Source organism: Bacillus rossius, chromosome 6 (assembly GCF_032445375.1).
Source record: "Bacillus rossius redtenbacheri isolate Brsri chromosome 6, Brsri_v3, whole genome shotgun sequence".
In the NCBI taxonomy this organism is placed as follows: domain Eukaryota; kingdom Metazoa; phylum Arthropoda; class Insecta; order Phasmatodea; family Bacillidae; genus Bacillus; species Bacillus rossius.
Window position 1 is genome coordinate 4,084,987 of NC_086334.1, and position 18,089 is coordinate 4,103,075.

The following is an 18,089-nucleotide window of genomic DNA, read 5'->3' on the forward strand; positions in this document are numbered from 1 at the left end:
TATGTGTAACAATGTCATGTTAAACCACATTTAGTAAGCACCATACAGTGATCAATTCCTCTACTTACAATTTCAATGGTAAGTAGCACTGATATAACACAATATGTGCCAGAGGAACATTTATTTGAAACTTGGGCCAGTAGACTCTCGTTAAATGCTAACCATTTACATGCATTAACAGCATTAACATTAACTCAAGCATGTTCCGTGACAGACTCTGGCCCCAGTATACCTCAAGCCATGTCTATGGTAGCGCTGTGTACAGTTCTCAATAAAAATCATGTTAGCAGAACTCACAGTGTAAAAATTCCGTAACTAATCTAGTAGTAAAGAACTTTGTGTCTCCAGTGGTCTCAGGTGGCTACAACAGCTGGAGGGGTTTGTGCCACTTATAGTTTCCTGCTCTCGTCCAGCTACGTAGCGACGACACAACTTGAGAAGAATCCTCCTCTACCTGTGAACTGGCCCGCAGAGTTATTAACTTAGGCTAGTTGGTGCCCTCGACGACCATAACCTCGATCATAACTTCATAGCAGAGAACGACAGGACAATAAACTCTGATCGATTGCTTCACTAGCGACAATCGATTCACTAATGGTAGCATCCGTTTGATATGTGGCACTTTACTGCAGTTGATCTGGACTGATTGTGTTCCCGTACACCTAGTTTCGCACACTGTGGGTGTCTTTTATGATGCATTAGAGCCTTTGCGAGTAGAGGGAGCACCAATGGGTGTGTTAAAGTTTTACATTATTAAATTAAATTATTTAGTGTTAAATAATTGTAGTACGTATTTTATGGTAAAAGTTGATATAATAAGCTTAAATTGAATACGATTTTATTTTTTAATTAATAACATACGCATGAAAAAAAAAACTATAAGTCATTCCATTTTATAAACAGCTTTTCTGGTATCAATCGGTATTTGAGTGCACTGACGGAGAAAAGTTATTGATGGAGTTCGGTATATCGTCGTGAGAATAAACATTGACAAGAAACAAGATGACGTTTAAAATGACATTTACTTAAATGACATCTTTTTTCGAAAAAATGTCGCAGCTAAAATCTGCTAGTTCGCTGGGGGTGTGTCTCGTATGATTATTTTACCCCACGATGATGATGATGATGATCAAGACCGTAGTCTTTAATACACATTACGTTTGATATGGGAGGATGGTTATAAAGAAACTCGCCGATATATTGTTGTTGTTCGTGATCGCAGAAGGTAAGTGGTGTGATGGTACGGGTTGAAAGGGGTTGGGGAGGGGTTGGATGCTGGACGGGGTGGGCAACAGCAGGGCTGTCGCGTGCGGCAGGCTGCTGCTATGCGACGAGACACCCGGAGCTGCTGGAAGTGGCGGTGGACGTGGGCGAAAACCTGACGCTGCCGTGCGCGGACCCCGACGACCCCGGGGCCTCGCCCCCGCCGGCGGCGCGCGTGATGTGGGAGCGCGTGCATGAGGGCCGCGTCAGCGAGCCGCCGGGCCGCCTCAGGCCGCAGCCCGACGGCGGGCTGTTCCTGCCGCAGCTGGAGCGGGGCGACGCCGGCGTGTACCTGTGCTCGCTGGAGCAGGACGGCGACGGCGTGCGCTCGCGGGTCAACGTCAGGGTCCGGAGTGAGTGCCCGCTCCCCTCCTCCCCTGCTCCCCTGGCCCCGCTGCTTGCGTGCCTCGATGGCCCTTTGGCGACGTGCGTCTGTGGTATCACAGTGAAACCAGTGGTGAAGCCCTCGCGACGCTAGTTTCATACAAGGGAAGCAACTGTATAACCCTGCATGTTCTGATATCAATTCACAAGTACGCCGAAGAAGGCAGAGTTAACCAAATTGACGTCTTTTTATAGCCTCGACAAATGTCGGCGCATGCGCAGCGTGGACAGGTCCAACTCAGGAGGGGTAAGGAAGGAAAATCGGACCTAGAGGAGGGGAAATCAGCAGTCCCGCGGCGGGCACTTTAAAATCTAAGTCATTACGTCGGGCTACCGGCTCAACAGAGTGATTTTATAATTAAAAAAGTGTAAGGCAAGCACCACTGTATCTCACTGATTTAAACATATTTTATACTTTCAGATTATTAACTCATGAGTTTTTGAGAAGAAAACGAAACCAAATAATTTTTTTCCAAGTTATAAAATGACCAGTTATATTCATTTGCAGTAAACTATTATTGAATTCGTGAAATATATTTGCTGGATTTTTTTTTTTTTGCATATCCAGTTTATATCAAAGCATTGTAATGCATATCTTCCAAAACAAAAAAAAAAATATTTTCGTAACTGTACAGTTTCAAATCACAAATGCATTCAAATTTTTACTTAGATTAATTTTTTTTATGTTAAAATACATCTGTTACACAGTTCAGTTTCTCCATGGAACAATGTCCCTCAAAAGTTTTATATACTATATTCAAAATCAAATGTTTTAGTAGTAATTACCTACACAGTTTTGCAGCACAAACAAATCAATATAATTTTTTTTTGTCTTAATGTTTTATTTTAAAATACAATTTGATACGCAGTAAGAAACAGTTAGTCCTGCTTGAAACCAATTCACAAGTTAATGAATCCCCTGTTATTTGCTGGCATGCTGCTATCCCTCCACTAGCTCCAAGGCAAATGTTTACTATTTTGACCGCAGTGGTCCAGCATACTGGAGTGATGCCACGTGTGACCTGGGCCAATCAAGTTTCAGAATTGGGAGTAGCATGTAGCAGTACATCGGAGAACCGTTCCATTATAGCAGGGTTTTCACTGAAGCATGGTTCTCATTCTGTTGAAGTTTCACGAATGCCCCAGGTATTTTCTTGCTAAACTTTGAAGCGACTATTTTTATTTATATTACATCAGATTTTTAAAATGAGATTATTATTTCTATTTCAACAATTTACATGGATTTTTGCCACACTGTCCCTTGTGATCTGGAGACTGCAATATTTTGTTTGTGCAATGATTTTGACGTAACATCATATGCATGAAATCTCTCCAATTGGCTGAAACTCTTCACAGTGCAAGGCATCATACTATATGAAACACTCGTAAGTCTAATTCAGATTCACAGGATGGGATTGTTGAATTTAGTATTAAACTGAAGATGTAACAATTCTAGTATTCTGTAACAGCACTGCATGTAATGTACAGGGTTGCCAATTTTGATGCTCCCTTTTAAGCTGGAATTATAATCCAGCCATCAATAAAGTGCCCTATTGAGTCAATCACAGGGCAACATTTTATTTAAATGTTTTTTGTTAAAAGCTTGGTATGCCTGAACTTTCGGTGTACGGACAGACATGTCATCACTGTCTTGTAAACAATGTTTTTGTCATAACTGATAAAAAAAAAATTAATTTGTTTCTTTTTATCTGGGTTTTCAAACGATACAACAGGGTGTGTATAGTCTAATATTTTTATGGCTTTACATATTGAGGTTAATCATAATGAGCATATAATTGTTTAAAATGCTAATATAATATAAGCCTATGTCTTTAAATAGAATATTGTATCCTTTTTATGATCTCTTGTTATCTCATGTGTTGAGAGGGGATAACGTAACCTCAACATCTTAAAGAGTAACAAGTAGGGAGTGCGGTGTCAATTACAGTTTTATTTTACAAACAAAATTTGTACACATACAGGTGTTTTACAAGGCCAATACTAATTTCTGTTTACTTTGGGTTTGGGAGCAGCTACTTCCAATTGCATATATCTGGAGCTGCAAACAATTTACATAAACAAATTTTAATGCTCTGGAAAGCTAATTACAATATTCCTGGCACTCGTTCACATGCAAAAAAAGGACTGGGAATGAAGCCACGCTGTAATTATACTAAGTATAGAACATGAAAAGTTATAACATGCAAGTAGTTGTTGCTTTGAGAATAAATATGCTACTATGACTATGAATACAGTTAATTGAATCCTTTATCATAGGATGAACATCATCTAAACATTACTTATTTACTGCAAGTAACGGGCCTTGCTAAAAACTATAAACTGTGGTCTCAAAATCTTTAAAGTCATAAATATCTCTACAAACGAGCCAGAACTTATAAAAATTTACAAGAACTAGCATTTTTAACCTATGCTCACGATATGTACCCAATAAAAATGTATATACCAAATATAATACAAATTAAAAAAAAATATTACTCGGATAGTACGATATACAAGAATGCTGCCTCAGTAATTAAGACTGTGTCGCGCATTGAACACTTTGAATGAAGCTGCAACTTGCCTGCTGAAACTGCTGGCGTCCCGGCGAGATGTCCCGGGTTGACAGGCGACTTCCTGGCCTACACTCGTAAACTGGTCCTCGGACTCCCGCAGCACACCCCTGGACGACGTCACCACAGCGTACCGTCTACAGCTCCAGTTGATGCCGAAATGTCCGCCACATTTCGACACTCGCTACAGGGCTCACAAACGTATGCAATTGGCATTGTTTACAACACACAGGCAGTGTATCATTATTTTAATAATAATAATGAGTTTAGGAATTCAACCAGTAAACATTCTTAGATGCAATTTACAAGACTTGTTCCTGAAAGGGTTGGTGAAAGGTAAAACTTGTTTCTTTTTTAGCTTGTCTTGATCATTTAAATTTTTTTTAGATTAAGCTGAACCTGGGGGCTTGATTAGATATCACCTACAACCTCTCATTCATTTCTTAGTAAGGCATACAACAGAGGAAAAGATACTTCCAACAAGTTTGTAGAAATTTTAAGAAGATCTGGGACACAGGTCACAGGTCATGGGTCTTCGTTTGACTTGGAGATCCTTCTGAGCTAGTGGAGTTAATAGTCTTGCGGGTTGCCTGTCTCACAGGGATGACCAAGGCCACCAGGAGTGTTGCTGGTGGTAAACACATCAGGGGTACAAAACATCAACGTTTTAAGGGCGAAGTGTTCCGGTGTCACGGGACACCGTGACACATATATCTTTTCATTCACATATAAATTGACTCTTAACAGGTCTAATGACTTTAACATCCATTAGGAAAAAAAATATTATTTCAATACCCTGTACTAATTTACTAATTTTTTATCAAATAAAACGTAGGCTAACCAATTATGTTTACCACTTATTCCAACTTTCACTCAGGGCCTACCTAAAAAGTTATATCAAGAAATTTTTTCATTAGCTCACTGCCTTCTTACACCTGCTTGTGTTTTTATAGTTTAAAGTGGTTACTTTCGAAAAAAGAAGTATGTTCTTTCATTCCTAGTCCTGTGTAACGTAGAGTAATCATTTTACAGAGAAGTATGTATATCATGAAAAATCCTTTAAGGATCTTCACAGGTGAATGGTTAATGCATTCACATTAATCTCAACACTTCAGAAATTAACGTGTTGAGATTAATGTGAATGCATTAACCATTCACCTGTGAAGATCCTTAAAGGATTTTTCATGATATACATACTTCTCTGTAAAATGATTACTCTACGTTACAATTGGCATTGTTTACAACACACAAGCAGTGTATCATTATTTTAATAATAATAATGAGTTTAGGAATTCAACCAGTAAACATTCTTAGATGCAATTTACAAGACTTGTTCCTGAAAGGGTTGGTGAAAGGTAAAACTTGTTTCTTTTTTAGCTTGTCTTAATCATTTAAATTTTTTTTAGATTAAGCTGAACCTGGGGGCTTGATTAGATATCACCTACAACCTCTCATTCATTTCTTAGTAAGGCATACAACAGAGGAAAAGATACTTCCAACAAGTTTGTAGAAATTTTAAGAAGTTGATCCTCTAATGAAAGACATTATTAAAAAAAAAAAATTAAGGATTGATTTGTTTTTGTTAGGTTATTTTGTAGAAATAAGTATTTTATTAAATAAAATTAAAATATGTATTTTTTCTATTAATAAAAAAGCTCAAAAAAATCATAAGTTCCCTGTCACATTTTTAAGTGTATTAAAAAAAAGTTAAGAACTTAAAACTAAAGATAGGTGTGTTCAAACATCAGAGTATTTATTAAATAAACTACAAGTGATCTTTGCATCCCACTTGTTTGTTTATACAGTATTTAAAATACTAGAAGTGGTGGGCCTACTCATCGTTAACAGGTTCAAAATCAGTTTTGTTGCAAAAACGTTGTGATGCACTCAGCTATGTATGTTTCAATACTGGAATAAAATTAACTAAATAAATTATCTAAAAAAAAATGCAATGTCATTATCAATGCATTCAATTTATTCTGATTTTATTACTTTCCACTTGAGTATTTTCAGTAATTTGATATTATCTTCAATAACTTTCTTGCCCCAGTTTTCGGGAGTGGAATTTCAGAAAATGGTAAAACAATGTTGATATTTTTTTTGCGAAACAGAACAATGGTTGTTGTTCCATCAGTTAGTTGACGTTCACCCAGTTGTGTGAACACCCTAGCCAAATAGGAGCAGTTTATGATCACCGTCACAAAATAGGTGGGTAAATGGGTAATTAACACATCAATGTTTCGTTTCAAATTAATAGCTGCACATTAATGATGTGTGGACGTAGGTTTTTGCACCCAAGGCAGTGTTAGATTTTTTCTTGTATGTAGAGGATACCTAATGTAATGGCTTAGGGCTTTTAAGACACTGTCAAATATTTGTCTCCAATACATTTGACAATAGAGTTGGAGAGGAAGCATTGGACGGAAAAAGGCTTCCAGTTTTCTCCATCAAATATATTGGGAGACAGATAACCTCAAATATGTTTTAAATTATGTCACACTATCAAAGTTTATTTTTGGTCTGAGCTATCTCATATTTTTCAATTTTTATTCTCAATTTTGTAATAAAATAATGCATCATTGTGCTGGACTGATTTTTTTAAAACTTATTATGTTTGTGCATTTTGAAATTTTTTGAACATGAATATATTTAAATCACAATAATATTCATTTCGTGAGTAAATAAATTCTCAGAGAATTTTTTAAGGGTACAGAAACATAATTTGATTTTTACGCATTAAATATTTTCACGTATAACATTCATATTAACATTAGTTTAGTTAGTTAACTTTTATAACCGCTTTAATCGGTCATGTGCTCTTCGCCATTTTACCGGATCATCGAGAACTGAAACCAGCGTCATTTCCGTTTTTGCTCGGCACAATTTTGATTGGCCGATCGCATCCGACATCCAACTTGTTTTAGAACCTGTCCTGTATGCAAAAAAAAAAAAAAAAAAAGTTGGAAACTCAAGTCATCCGTCTTTGCCAAACGTACATGGCTTGCGTTAGCAACATTGTCACTGGCATCACGAACCCTCCAACTTTATTTGACACAACGTGTTGGAAGGTGTTGGGAATCTAAAGTACGATCCAAAATTACATTATTTTACGCAAGTGATAAACTAAACGCAAACTGTTGGTCAACTCGCATGTTTGTTCTGGGGGACAGTCGTCCCTGTGTCTGGGTGTTGGTGTCAAGTGCCAGGCCGTGGCTTGTGCTGGCCAGGGTGTCCACAGTTAGTGCTTTCCCACTAGATATAGTTCTTTAGTGGTCTAGTACATTTACGCTCGGATCTAGTACTTTTATTACAGTAACTCCAATATGTTTTATTATCAAGCGTAATTATTTTTAAAAACTATGGAATATATGTGTGTGTGTGGTGTGATATTTAAGTTAGAGCATTGCAATGTCATAATAACTCCCTAAATTGTTGAAACCATAACAAATTATAATTTAGTAATTTTTTTTTTTTTCAAATCTAGTACTTTTTTCTGGCCCAAGTTGGCATGAAATATGTTTTCCCTGTGGACACCCTGAGTGAGGGTGTTGCTTGGCCGCGCGTGTTGCAGCGCCCCCGCCCGCGCTCCAGAACGTGACGGTGCACCCCTCGACGGTGCTGGCCCTGCTGCTGTGGGACGTGGCGGGCGACGGGGGCTACCCCATCTCCCACTTCTCCGCCCACTACCGCCAGCTGCACCCCGACCCGGAGTCCCTGGACGACCGCCACTGGCACTCCGTCAAGCCCGAGCATATCAGCCCCAACGTCGTGAGTACGCCGGCCGGCCGTTCCTTCCGCCTCGAGCTCACGCTTGGTTCCGACCCCTGGCACAGCTCAGCACCGAGTTGTTGCGCCGTTGTTCCTAGTCCTGTTGTTATCTGGGTGGTCGTTTCACATGATGTGAAACTTATTGATGTTTAACATCTTAGCTCTTGGTATACTACATTTGGTAGGAGTAATTTCGTGGATGGAACGGAAGTTGCATGGAACGAAAACGTGTGACCACGGTGCTGCCATCTGTGGTGGATAGAGCGAATCAAAGTTGACAGAGCCAAAGGGAAAATTTATTGTATTAACTGTTTAATGAATGTTAACGAGCTGGGAAGTATTTTAATAAAATTCCCTGTTTAATGAAATTTACCCAAAAATAAGGCTACCTTGAATGTAAGACTACCCCGATTATGCAAGTCAAGGTTCTAACAAAAATTAATGACTCAGCTTTTTCTATGTCTTGCTTATTAGGAAGTCAATGCACAAATAAACTAAATTTTTTTTAAAAATATTTTGCCCAAATATCTATGTGAAAATCAAAAATGCTTAATTTTTATTTAATGTCAATACTAAAAAAACAAATTAAATTTCCATAATTATAAACATTATTTGAATTTTTTTTAAAATTGTTTTCTCTCAGTTATAAGACGACTGAATTTTTTGGTTGTCTTTAAAAGAAAAAAAAAACACGTCTTATTCTCAGGTGAATACAATATGTAATATGAAATATAAACACAAAATATTTTTAATGTATATTTTTACAAAACTGGTGTCATATTTAAGTTGACTGAATAATATTTTATATTTCAACTAAAAATGTTATTGAAAGGTTGTTATTAGTAATTAAACAAACAAATTAAATTTCCGTAATTATAAACATTATTTCAACTTTTTTTAAAATTGTTTTCTCTCAGTTATTAGACGACGACTGAATTTTTTGGTTGTCTTTAAATGAAAAAAACACTTGTCTTATTCTCGGTTGAATACAGTATGTAATATAAAATATAAACACAAAATATTTTTTATATATATTTTTACAAAACTGTTATATTTAAGTTGACTGAATATTATTTAATATATCAACTAAAAATGTTATTGAAAGGTTATTAGTAATTAGCACTTGTTTATATATATGTATATATCATAATTACGTGTCATTGTAACTAAGCCCAATTACAATTTTGTGGGACTCTTCCCAGAACTGAAAAAAACATTTAAACTCCAGGATAGCGACACTTCTTCTAAAGGAAACCTAACTTTGATTAATAAAATTAAAGAAAGGTGGAGTATCATCACAGAATGTAATTTCGAAGTAAGTGAATTTTGAAGTAATGTAAAAAATTGCACACGCGTCTCGGTCGAGAAGCACAGAGAATTGTGCTCCATTCGACTGCTAGCCAAACTGCAAGACACGTGGTTCCTGGCTTTGATGCACTCACTACTGCGAGAGTCTGCACCAGGGGTTGTGTCGTGGCGGAGAAGGGACCTGGTGGGTCGAGGATCTCCGTGTCACGTGTGGAAGCGTGGCTGCGCAGAGAGAGAGAGAGAGAGAGGAGAGCGCGGGCGGTGTGCTTGCAGCGGCAGATAGACGTGTACCGCCTGGACCCCAACACCACGTACGTGTTCAAGGTGTGGGCCAACAACCAGCTGGGGCCCGGGGAGGCGACCCAGCTGCAGGCCACCACGCTGCACAGCGTCGAGGAGATAGGTGAGGCCGACCCTGCCAGGCGAGCAGTCTCCAAGCCGATCCTCCAGATGTTTAGCCCAATCAGCGTTTCTTCCGATCCGCAGTGTGCTTGTTGACATTTGGTCAATACTACTGAAATTAATGCACCGACATTAAAAGTCAGTAATTAATTGGAATTATTTTTTTTTTTTTGGGAATTAAAAAAAAACTTTTAGAAAATTTTTTGGTTTGGTGAAATGCTGAGAGCTACAAGATTACGAAATTAATAATCTCTTGCTCATCTGGAAGTGGGTTGGAATTTGTTTGGATCATTGCGACGGTGAGTCAGTAAGTCGCACCCGCGCGTGGGGTTGTACGTGTTTTCAGATATTGATATGTACTATCTGCCTTTGCTATATGTCTTGCCTGATTTCACCACGTAGGTCATTCGCAAGTTTGCGACAGAGTAAAGGTGGGATTAGGACCTGAAATATTAGATTTTTTAAAATTTATCTTAATATTTCAGTTTTCAGTTATTTAAACAAACCTAATTTATACTAAGGGCCTATGGCATGCATAAAAAAAAAAAGGAAAAAATATTTGTGGATTCAATATTTACCAGAGGCGCAACAACAGGGGGGGGGGGGAAGGGTATTTCCCCCCCCCCCCCCCTTCTGAAACTTTGAAGTGGGGGCAAACGGGGGCAAAGAAAGTGCTGTGTAATCTATTTTTAGATAATAAAACTGCTTAAATAGCACCATTTTCAGGGGAAGACCCGACCCCCCCCCCCCCCCGCGCTTCAATAGGGGGGATCAATGATTCTTTATAAAAAGGTATATTGCCCCCCCCCCCCCCTTTGGAAATTTAGTTGTTGCGCCCCTGATATTGACCACACGTTTAGTAAAAAGAATCAGCTGGTCTCTGCAGTTGGCCGTGTGTTGGTTGCGATGTGACGTGGTGCGGTGGCCCACAGAGCTGGCTCGCCAACTGCTGGACGGGGTGGACCAGTTCGACACGCGCGTGTGGGTGGTCGCGGTGGCCGTCGTGATGGGCACCCTGCTGCTGCTGGCCGCCGCCACCAGCTTCCTGCTCTACCGGGAGTGCCGGGGCCCGCTCGGTGAGTGCTCGTGCCTTCACACCACGCTCAGGACAAACAAGGAAAAAAGTCAGTTTACGGGTGATAATTCTACATTATAACGTCATGAGAAAACATTGATGAAAAAATTGCGTACTTTGTTAATTTTCAGATATTTATTTACAGTTTTTTGCAAATTTAATTTAAATAATTTGTTTAAATATAATCACGAACAATTAGTTAAAAAATGCCCGCCTTAAACCTGTTTGATATTATATAGAAGATTTTCTCGCGCGGCGGTTGGCCGGTTCTTGCATGCTCGGCTCAGGCGGAACGTGACAAAGAGTCATGCTTTTTCGTGCGTGCAGCCGGCGTTCATCGATTTATAAGACGTTATCATGTCAAAAATCACATAATTTTTAAACGTTTATTAAACCTGAGGTGTATTTCCTAGCGTCTGGGGTGTTTCTTTGCACTGCATCTGCAATGTAGTGGGATGATTTGATCTTAATTACGTGAAATGTGTAAATAATGAAGATAATTTTAAAAAGTTCAAGATTCGGTAGCATGTACTTCAAAGTTTTACATTATTATGACTCAAAAATGAAGTAATAATCTGTAAATAAGTTTCTTAAGCAATTTAAATGTAAATTTGTAATATTTTTTTTTTTGTGTTTGTATAACAAGAGCAAAATTATTTGAATGTTTCGGAAAGTTTTTCATCTCGGAACTTTTTTAAAGATTTTTACTGTAGATTTGGACGTACAGTAGAACCTCGTAGATATGATTACAATAGTTTATGAAAGGTGCAAAGTTACAAGTATTTTGAAATAAGTGATCTTTCATTTCTACTTTTTTTCCCTGTTCTCAGTTCAGTTCTTAAAAATCAATTCTCAGTTTTATTTCTTGTTTTGATTCTCGGTTCTTGGTTTATCTTAACATACACACAATTTCCAATCACACCAAACATACAGTATGTCCAAATAATTAATTTTTTTATTCATATAATATGACTTATCAGCGCCATATTTTACTGTACCTACCATAATCCGACCACAAACAAGTCACCCAGACCCTACGTAGCACAGTTGCTTCACGTCTCACTAGATGCTGGTGCAGCACTGTTCCGAGTTCCTGTGGTGCAGCAGTATCTTTTAAGACATACTTACAACATTTTTTTTTTCACTGGGTCAATATATAATTTGGCCACGCCAATAAAAATTTGGCTGAGAAAAATATAAATATCTGTTCATGAGAAATTAAGTATATTATAAAAATTAATAATAAAAACTAATGCGGCATTAGCATCACTTCAAGGCAATTGCAAGTTATATATGTGTTATAATGGTCATGGAATGGAACCCCCAAGTTAATAGAGGTCTGTTGAAAGAGTTGTTACCACTCACAACCTCCGGCTAGCTCAAATTAGGTGATAAGTGGACCATACAGGTTGCAGGTCACAAAGAAAGTAGTAATTTATACACATTGTTCAATTTATTACCTGGTTTTAACTATTAATTTAAAAAACACAAAATATTTAGCACAACCGAATAAATAAAAATTAAATGTACATTAAAAAGAAGCTAAAACCCGGAGACATCGCCCGGCCACGGCCTGCTCGGCCCGGTGCTCGGACAATGGCTGATCTTACAGCCTTCCTTTCCTTCGTGCGGGCAGTGTCCTGGGCTCACTGACGTAATTCTCAGCCAATCACGGCGCATAGCAACAGAAGCTCCCACGAAATGCTTACTTCTGTTCCCACGACGCAGCGATTTTGTATCTTTCTCGCACTCCCGTGACCGTGACTCACACGCCTAGCGTGTGAAACAAAGCCTCGGTCATGGAAAAAATGAAGGAATATCACGTCAGCATGCCTTCTCACACAAAGAAGCCAGCAAAAAAATACTTGAAATATAAATTTATGAATTTTAAAAAATAAAAACAATAAACCCGGAGAATTACGTTTACAATAACTTTTAAAAGGAAAAACTTTACGTCTAACCCGAAATATGACAAAAAATGTATAATGAAATATTATTAATGGATTGCATGAGGAAGGCTGTAATCTGGGTTGTTACAGAATATATTAACAAATATGTTGGTTAAGTTATAAGAAATGATGTAGGGCTGCGAAAGTAGAAGCAAAAACCTACAGTTAATGAGTATCAACAACAGGGTAGGTTTTTTTTTTTAAGATAAGTTTTAAAAGTGGCTATACTGAGCCTGTGTTATTTTTCCATACTTCTACTTTTGGTTGAAATAATAATCCCTGTCTCCTAGTGAAAAGAGGGACAAAAAAGGGTCAGAATCTCTGAGCAAAGAACTCTTGTTTACCTCATCACATTATCTTTCCATCTGGGTGGGCTAGTGCAAGGTGGTGAAGGGAGGTGTCCCTGGCAAATTTCAAAGATTTACGTACCTTTCTTTTCACAAGAAGTTAGAAATAGTGTGCATGTTGGTTGCTGTCAATATATCACTGCGTTTCACCGGAAGTCTATTGTATTTTCACTGGGGAAATGATTACCTTTTAAACTTTACTGGCACCGGGATTCCATTTTTGGTTTTAGATGTCGGTTCTATTCAATTTGAGGTATGATTTAAAATTTAAGACATATTTGGAATGTTTTGGGAATCTAACTTTGGACTTAGTATTTTGTCATTATTCGGCTGTCACGAGTACTCGAAACTACATACTATGTTGCCATTGTCATTCTCGTAGTTTCAGGAGTCCATTGCAGTTGTTTGCATGTGTTTGAAATGCATTGACTGTGGAGCCCGACATTGCAGTTGTTTGCATGTGTTTGAAGAGCGTTGACTGTGGAGCCCGACATTGTAGTGTTTGCATGTGTTTGAAGAGCGTTGACTGTGGAGCCCGACATTGTAGTGTTTGCATGTGTTTGAAGAGCGTTGACTGTGGAGCCCGACATTGTAGTGTTTGCATGTGTTTGAAGAGCGTTGACTGTGGAGCCCGACATTGTAGTGTTTGCATGTGTTTGAAGAGCGTTGACTTTGGAGCCCGACATTGTAGTGTTTGCATGTGTTTGAAGAGCGTTGACTGTGGAGCCTGACATTGTAGTGTTTGCATGTGTTTGAAGAGCGTTGACTTTGGAGCCCGACATTGTAGTGTTTGCATGTGTTTGAAGAGCGTTGACTGTGGAGCCCGACATTGTAGTGTTTGCATGTGTTTGAAGAGCGTTGACTGTGGAGCCCGACATTGTAGTGTTTGCATGTGTTTGAAGAGCGTTGACTGTGGAGCCTGACATTGTAGTGTTTGCATGTGTTTGAAGAGTGTTGATTTTGGAGCCCGACATTGTAGTGTTTGCATGTGTTTGAAGAGCGTTGACTGTGGAGCCCGACATTGTAGTGTTTGCATGTGTTTGAAGAGCGTTGACTGTGGAGCCCGACATTGTAGTGTTTGCATGTGTTTTGTTGACTGTGGAGCCCGACATTGTAGTGTTTGCATGTGTTTGAAGAGCGTTGACTTTGGAGCCCGACATTGTAGTGTTTGCATGTGTTTGAAGAGCGTTGACTTTGGAGCCCGACATTGTAGTGTTTGCATGTGTTTGAAGAGCGTTGACTGTGGAGCCCGACATTGTAGTGTTTGCATGTGTTTGAAGAGCGTTGACTGTGGAGCCCGACATTGTAGTGTTTGCATGTGTTTGAAGAGTGTTGATTTTGGAGCCCGACATTGTAGTGTTTGCATGTGTTTGAAGAGCGTTGACTGTGGAGCCCGACATTGTAGTGTTTGCATGTGTTTGAAGAGCGTTGACTGTGGAGCCCGACATTGCAGTTGTTTGCATGTGTTTGAAGAGCGTTGACTGTGGAGCCCGACATTGTAGTGTTTGCATGTGTTTGAAGAGCGTTGACTGTGGGGACTGATGACGTGATGACGTGATGACGGTCGCTCTGCCCGCAGCCCGCCGAGACGAGCAAGAGGCCATCGAGCTGGTGCCCAACATCATCCTGAACCCCGGCTACTACGACGAGGACATGCGGGTGGAGCGGGTGGCGCTGGACGAGAACTCCAATGACCACATGACCACGATGATGAACAACAACACTGTGGTGCAGCCCATCCGCGTCTGATGCCCGGTCGCGGGCGCCTCCCTGTCCCGGGGACCTCCGGCCGCGCCCGCGCCGTCTTCGCCTTGCCGGCCGCAGTCCAGCGGCCAAACACATCCGGCAGACGGTAGAAAATGCAAAATGGCAGGGTGTCTGCGGTCACGAAGGTCCGGAACGTCACCGAAAAAGTAACGAAGCTGATGGGATGGTCGCGAAAATCGCGAAAAAGTCCCAAAACAAGCAGTATCAGTGCTGTAAGTCTTAAAACTGTAATATCCAGCAGTCTTTTGCTAACTTGTATTTTTTTTTTTTTTGATGCCTCACTTTAGTTTCAAGTAGCTGCTCATTAAATATAAATAGTTGGAGACTGACCACTTAAATAATTTGAAAACTATGTCTGAAAAAGGCATGTTCCTGCGAATAGTAGATATATTTCATAATATGTTTAATTTTTGCTTATTATAATATGTGAATAATCCTGTGATATATACAAGTTGTAAGAAAATTTTATTGAAAGGCAGTGAAAGATTCCTGAAATTGATTCTCCAGGTATTTGTAGACACCCTGATTGAGGTCATGTTTAGAAATGGCGAGAAAATGCCAGCATATTACAGTAATCATAGTGTTGCACATTTGTTGTTGCGCTAACCGACGTACGTCGCGACACTACCATCGGCCATTGTGATCAGTGTTAATGTAGGCTCCGCTGTATTTCTGTTCTTTTGGAGCACTGTAATTATTTTCACGAGTCCTGCTGTGGGCTGGGAAGGAGCTAGTTCCCCAGAGACTGAAGAGTTCTTACAGCAACCCTTGACATCCACACACCATGCTCTTGAGGTTAGTGGCTTGTGTATTACTCGTGGAGGTCTTTAGAAGTAGGTTTCGTAACGCCGCAGGTTATTAAGCCTCCAGCCGGTAGATGCCCGTACCGTCTCGGACGTGACAGGCAAGCACTGTGTGTCAAAGTCAGTCGAGAGAAGAGATTCTCTCTGCACCCATCAACACTTTGGCATCTATGTGAAATATTCCTGACGGGGTTTCAATTTCTTGGAATGAAGGAAAAGAGCCCCACATTGTATTTACAGTAAAATTCAGGACTTTCAAATTCAGTGTAGAATTTTTTTAAAATTCAAATATTTAACTAGAGTAAGTAATAGATTTTACATAATTATGATTATTATTTTTGTTTTACTTTATTTTTATATTGTTTTCTACAAAATGTATTTTCCCGTTGGTGTAATAGTTTCATGATAGTGCATTTGTAAATACAGTTGAGGCCCGATTTAGTGTGATTGATTGGGTGAATAACTCACCTCCTTGTAACTGACTCACTACGCTATCACTGGGAAAATAACCAGTCAAGCACCTTTCAAAATGCACTGACAAAGCTGTGTCCGTAAAACAGAGCGTGACACTGGCATGAAAGTTTACAGTTTTATGCCTCCTCAATCTAATCTATGTTGATTCGAAAGAATTTGATATTTAATTTTTTGTGTCGTCATCTACGCTCGTTTCTCTTGTTAAGTTGATCAAACATTTGGCAGAGAATAAAATCATGACATGAAAATTCTTTTGTACTGTGTATGCTCGGTGAAAAGTTTCTATCGACACTTAGTGGTGGTATGAATGAGTCAATCTGGATGGAAAATATTTGCACATGGCGCACAGCATTTTGATTCACAAGCGTGTTGTGTTACCATATGATTTTTCTCGTAGAAAATACATTGCAGCTGGATGCATGCACACCCCATTCCTGTTTAGCTCTACAGGCACACGGAAGATGGTCGCCAACCTACACTTTATTGAGTACTGTTTGCGAAAGAAAGAAAAGTGCCAAGTTTATTCTGTTGTCTGTTCCTTTTCTAAAGTTAAAACAAAGCAAAAAAAAAAGATAAAAGAAACATGCATAATATTTGTGGGTATGGATTTTCACAAAGCTATGGAAAAAATTGTAAACGAACAAATTGGGTTTTCAACTCATTCTCGTGTATACTAACTTAAACGTCCCACTTTAATTCCATTCTTTCAGCCTCCCTATATTGTTTTTTCAGAGGGACCACACTTGCATGATATGCGTGCTTTGTGGTATCGATTTCTTACACGATCGTTTTCTGTTTGTCACCTCGGTAATTATCTTTACGGTTTTGTGATTGGACAAACGGAACATACGAAAATGATCGGTGTCCAACAACTGTTAATTTTGATACCAATTCTCCCCTTCTCTTCCCCCCCACAGGCCACTTGCGAAGATGAGAGAGCGCGTCCTTCTACCACCGCTAGTGATGAAATATAGTTAATTCTGACTTATGTTTATTAGTCTGTCGTGTATTTTGTCAGTCTGTGCTATATCGGTCTTCTGCTGATAAGAAATCAACCGGGATGCTGAGTGAATCGTGGAAGATAAAAAGACGAGCAAATATGAACCCGGACTTGGATTGCAATGTCGTCTGGTATTCCTCGTAGCAGTGGTATTTGAAATTATTTGCAGTACATTTGTTGTTACAGAGAATAGTGCATATATAGTTTACCAGATAAGACGGAAGCAGTAATAGAGGTTTTGCTACTTGTGCATTTGAATACCTCATTTTTAGACATAATTTATTTTTAAATTCAGTTAGTGGTTTGATATATTTTAACCCTAAATGAGAAATTTCACAGACCCATTTAGGTCTTGAATTAATTAAAAACTATAGATGCAAAAAAAATTTAGAAATTGACATTTAAGTTACTTTTGTGTTATTACAATATTTTATAAACAGAAGTATATTATAATGTTAATTATTTTTAAAAATTTTTATTTTATTTTAATCTATTTTACTGATGTAGCCAATGATTGGTTGTGTTTGGGATATTTATCTCTGCCATTTTTCTGTAATCAAATTTATTTTTACTTGCATCTTACAAGTAATGATATTGGGAATGGAAAATATCAAGTATGATGTTGATTCAGAGATAACTGATGAGGAATGTCAGTTATTGAAATATTTATGGCTCAGTCACGCTCACCTTGTTTATTATTTCATTTCCTTATTGTTTGTATTGAAGAGCTTTTCCTAAAAATTAATCACAACCATTTTATTTTTATTTTTGCACTTTATGTGTTATCTCAAATTTCCTCAATATATATATATATATATATCTAATATTTTGTAATCTAATACACTTTGAGTGATAAAATGTCATGCCTGTGTTCATAAATATGATCACTTGCGTGACCTTTTACAGCTTGAAATTAACATTTAGTAAATTTGAAAAAAAAATTTTGACCCAACAGAGAATGAAAGCAAACTATCTGAAT

The 18,089-nt window shown here is 38.6% G+C and overlaps 1 protein-coding gene across 1 annotated transcript; it reads left to right on the forward strand.

Moving 5' to 3' along the window:
- The first annotated feature begins 803 nt into the window (after window positions 1-803).
- Window positions 804-16,692, forward strand: LOC134532527 (protein turtle homolog A). The gene is made up of 6 exons (XM_063369003.1): window positions 804-1,225; window positions 1,317-1,616; window positions 7,789-7,985; window positions 9,567-9,696; window positions 10,628-10,771; window positions 14,646-16,692. Exons 1-6 carry the CDS (start codon window positions 1,174-1,176, stop codon window positions 14,813-14,815), a joined length of 993 nt encoding a protein of 330 aa, XP_063225073.1. The 5' UTR covers window positions 804-1,173; the 3' UTR covers window positions 14,816-16,692.
- The last annotated feature ends 1,397 nt before the right edge of the window (window positions 16,693-18,089 follow it).

What these genes read in the sequence shown, in the direction of transcription:
- LOC134532527 (XM_063369003.1), top strand. Translation starts at nt 1,174, where the DNA reads ATGGTTATAAAGAAACTCGCCGATATATTGTTGTTGTTCGTGATCGCA. An exon ending in GTTGTTCGTGATCGCAGAAG is followed by an intron (nt 1,226 to 1,316) that starts GTAAGTGGTGTG and finishes CGCGTGCGGCAG; the next exon opens with GCTGCTGCTATGCGACGAGA. An exon ending in GCACAGCGTCGAGGAGATAG is followed by an intron (nt 9,697 to 10,627) that starts GTGAGGCCGACC and finishes GGTGGCCCACAG; the next exon opens with AGCTGGCTCGCCAACTGCTG.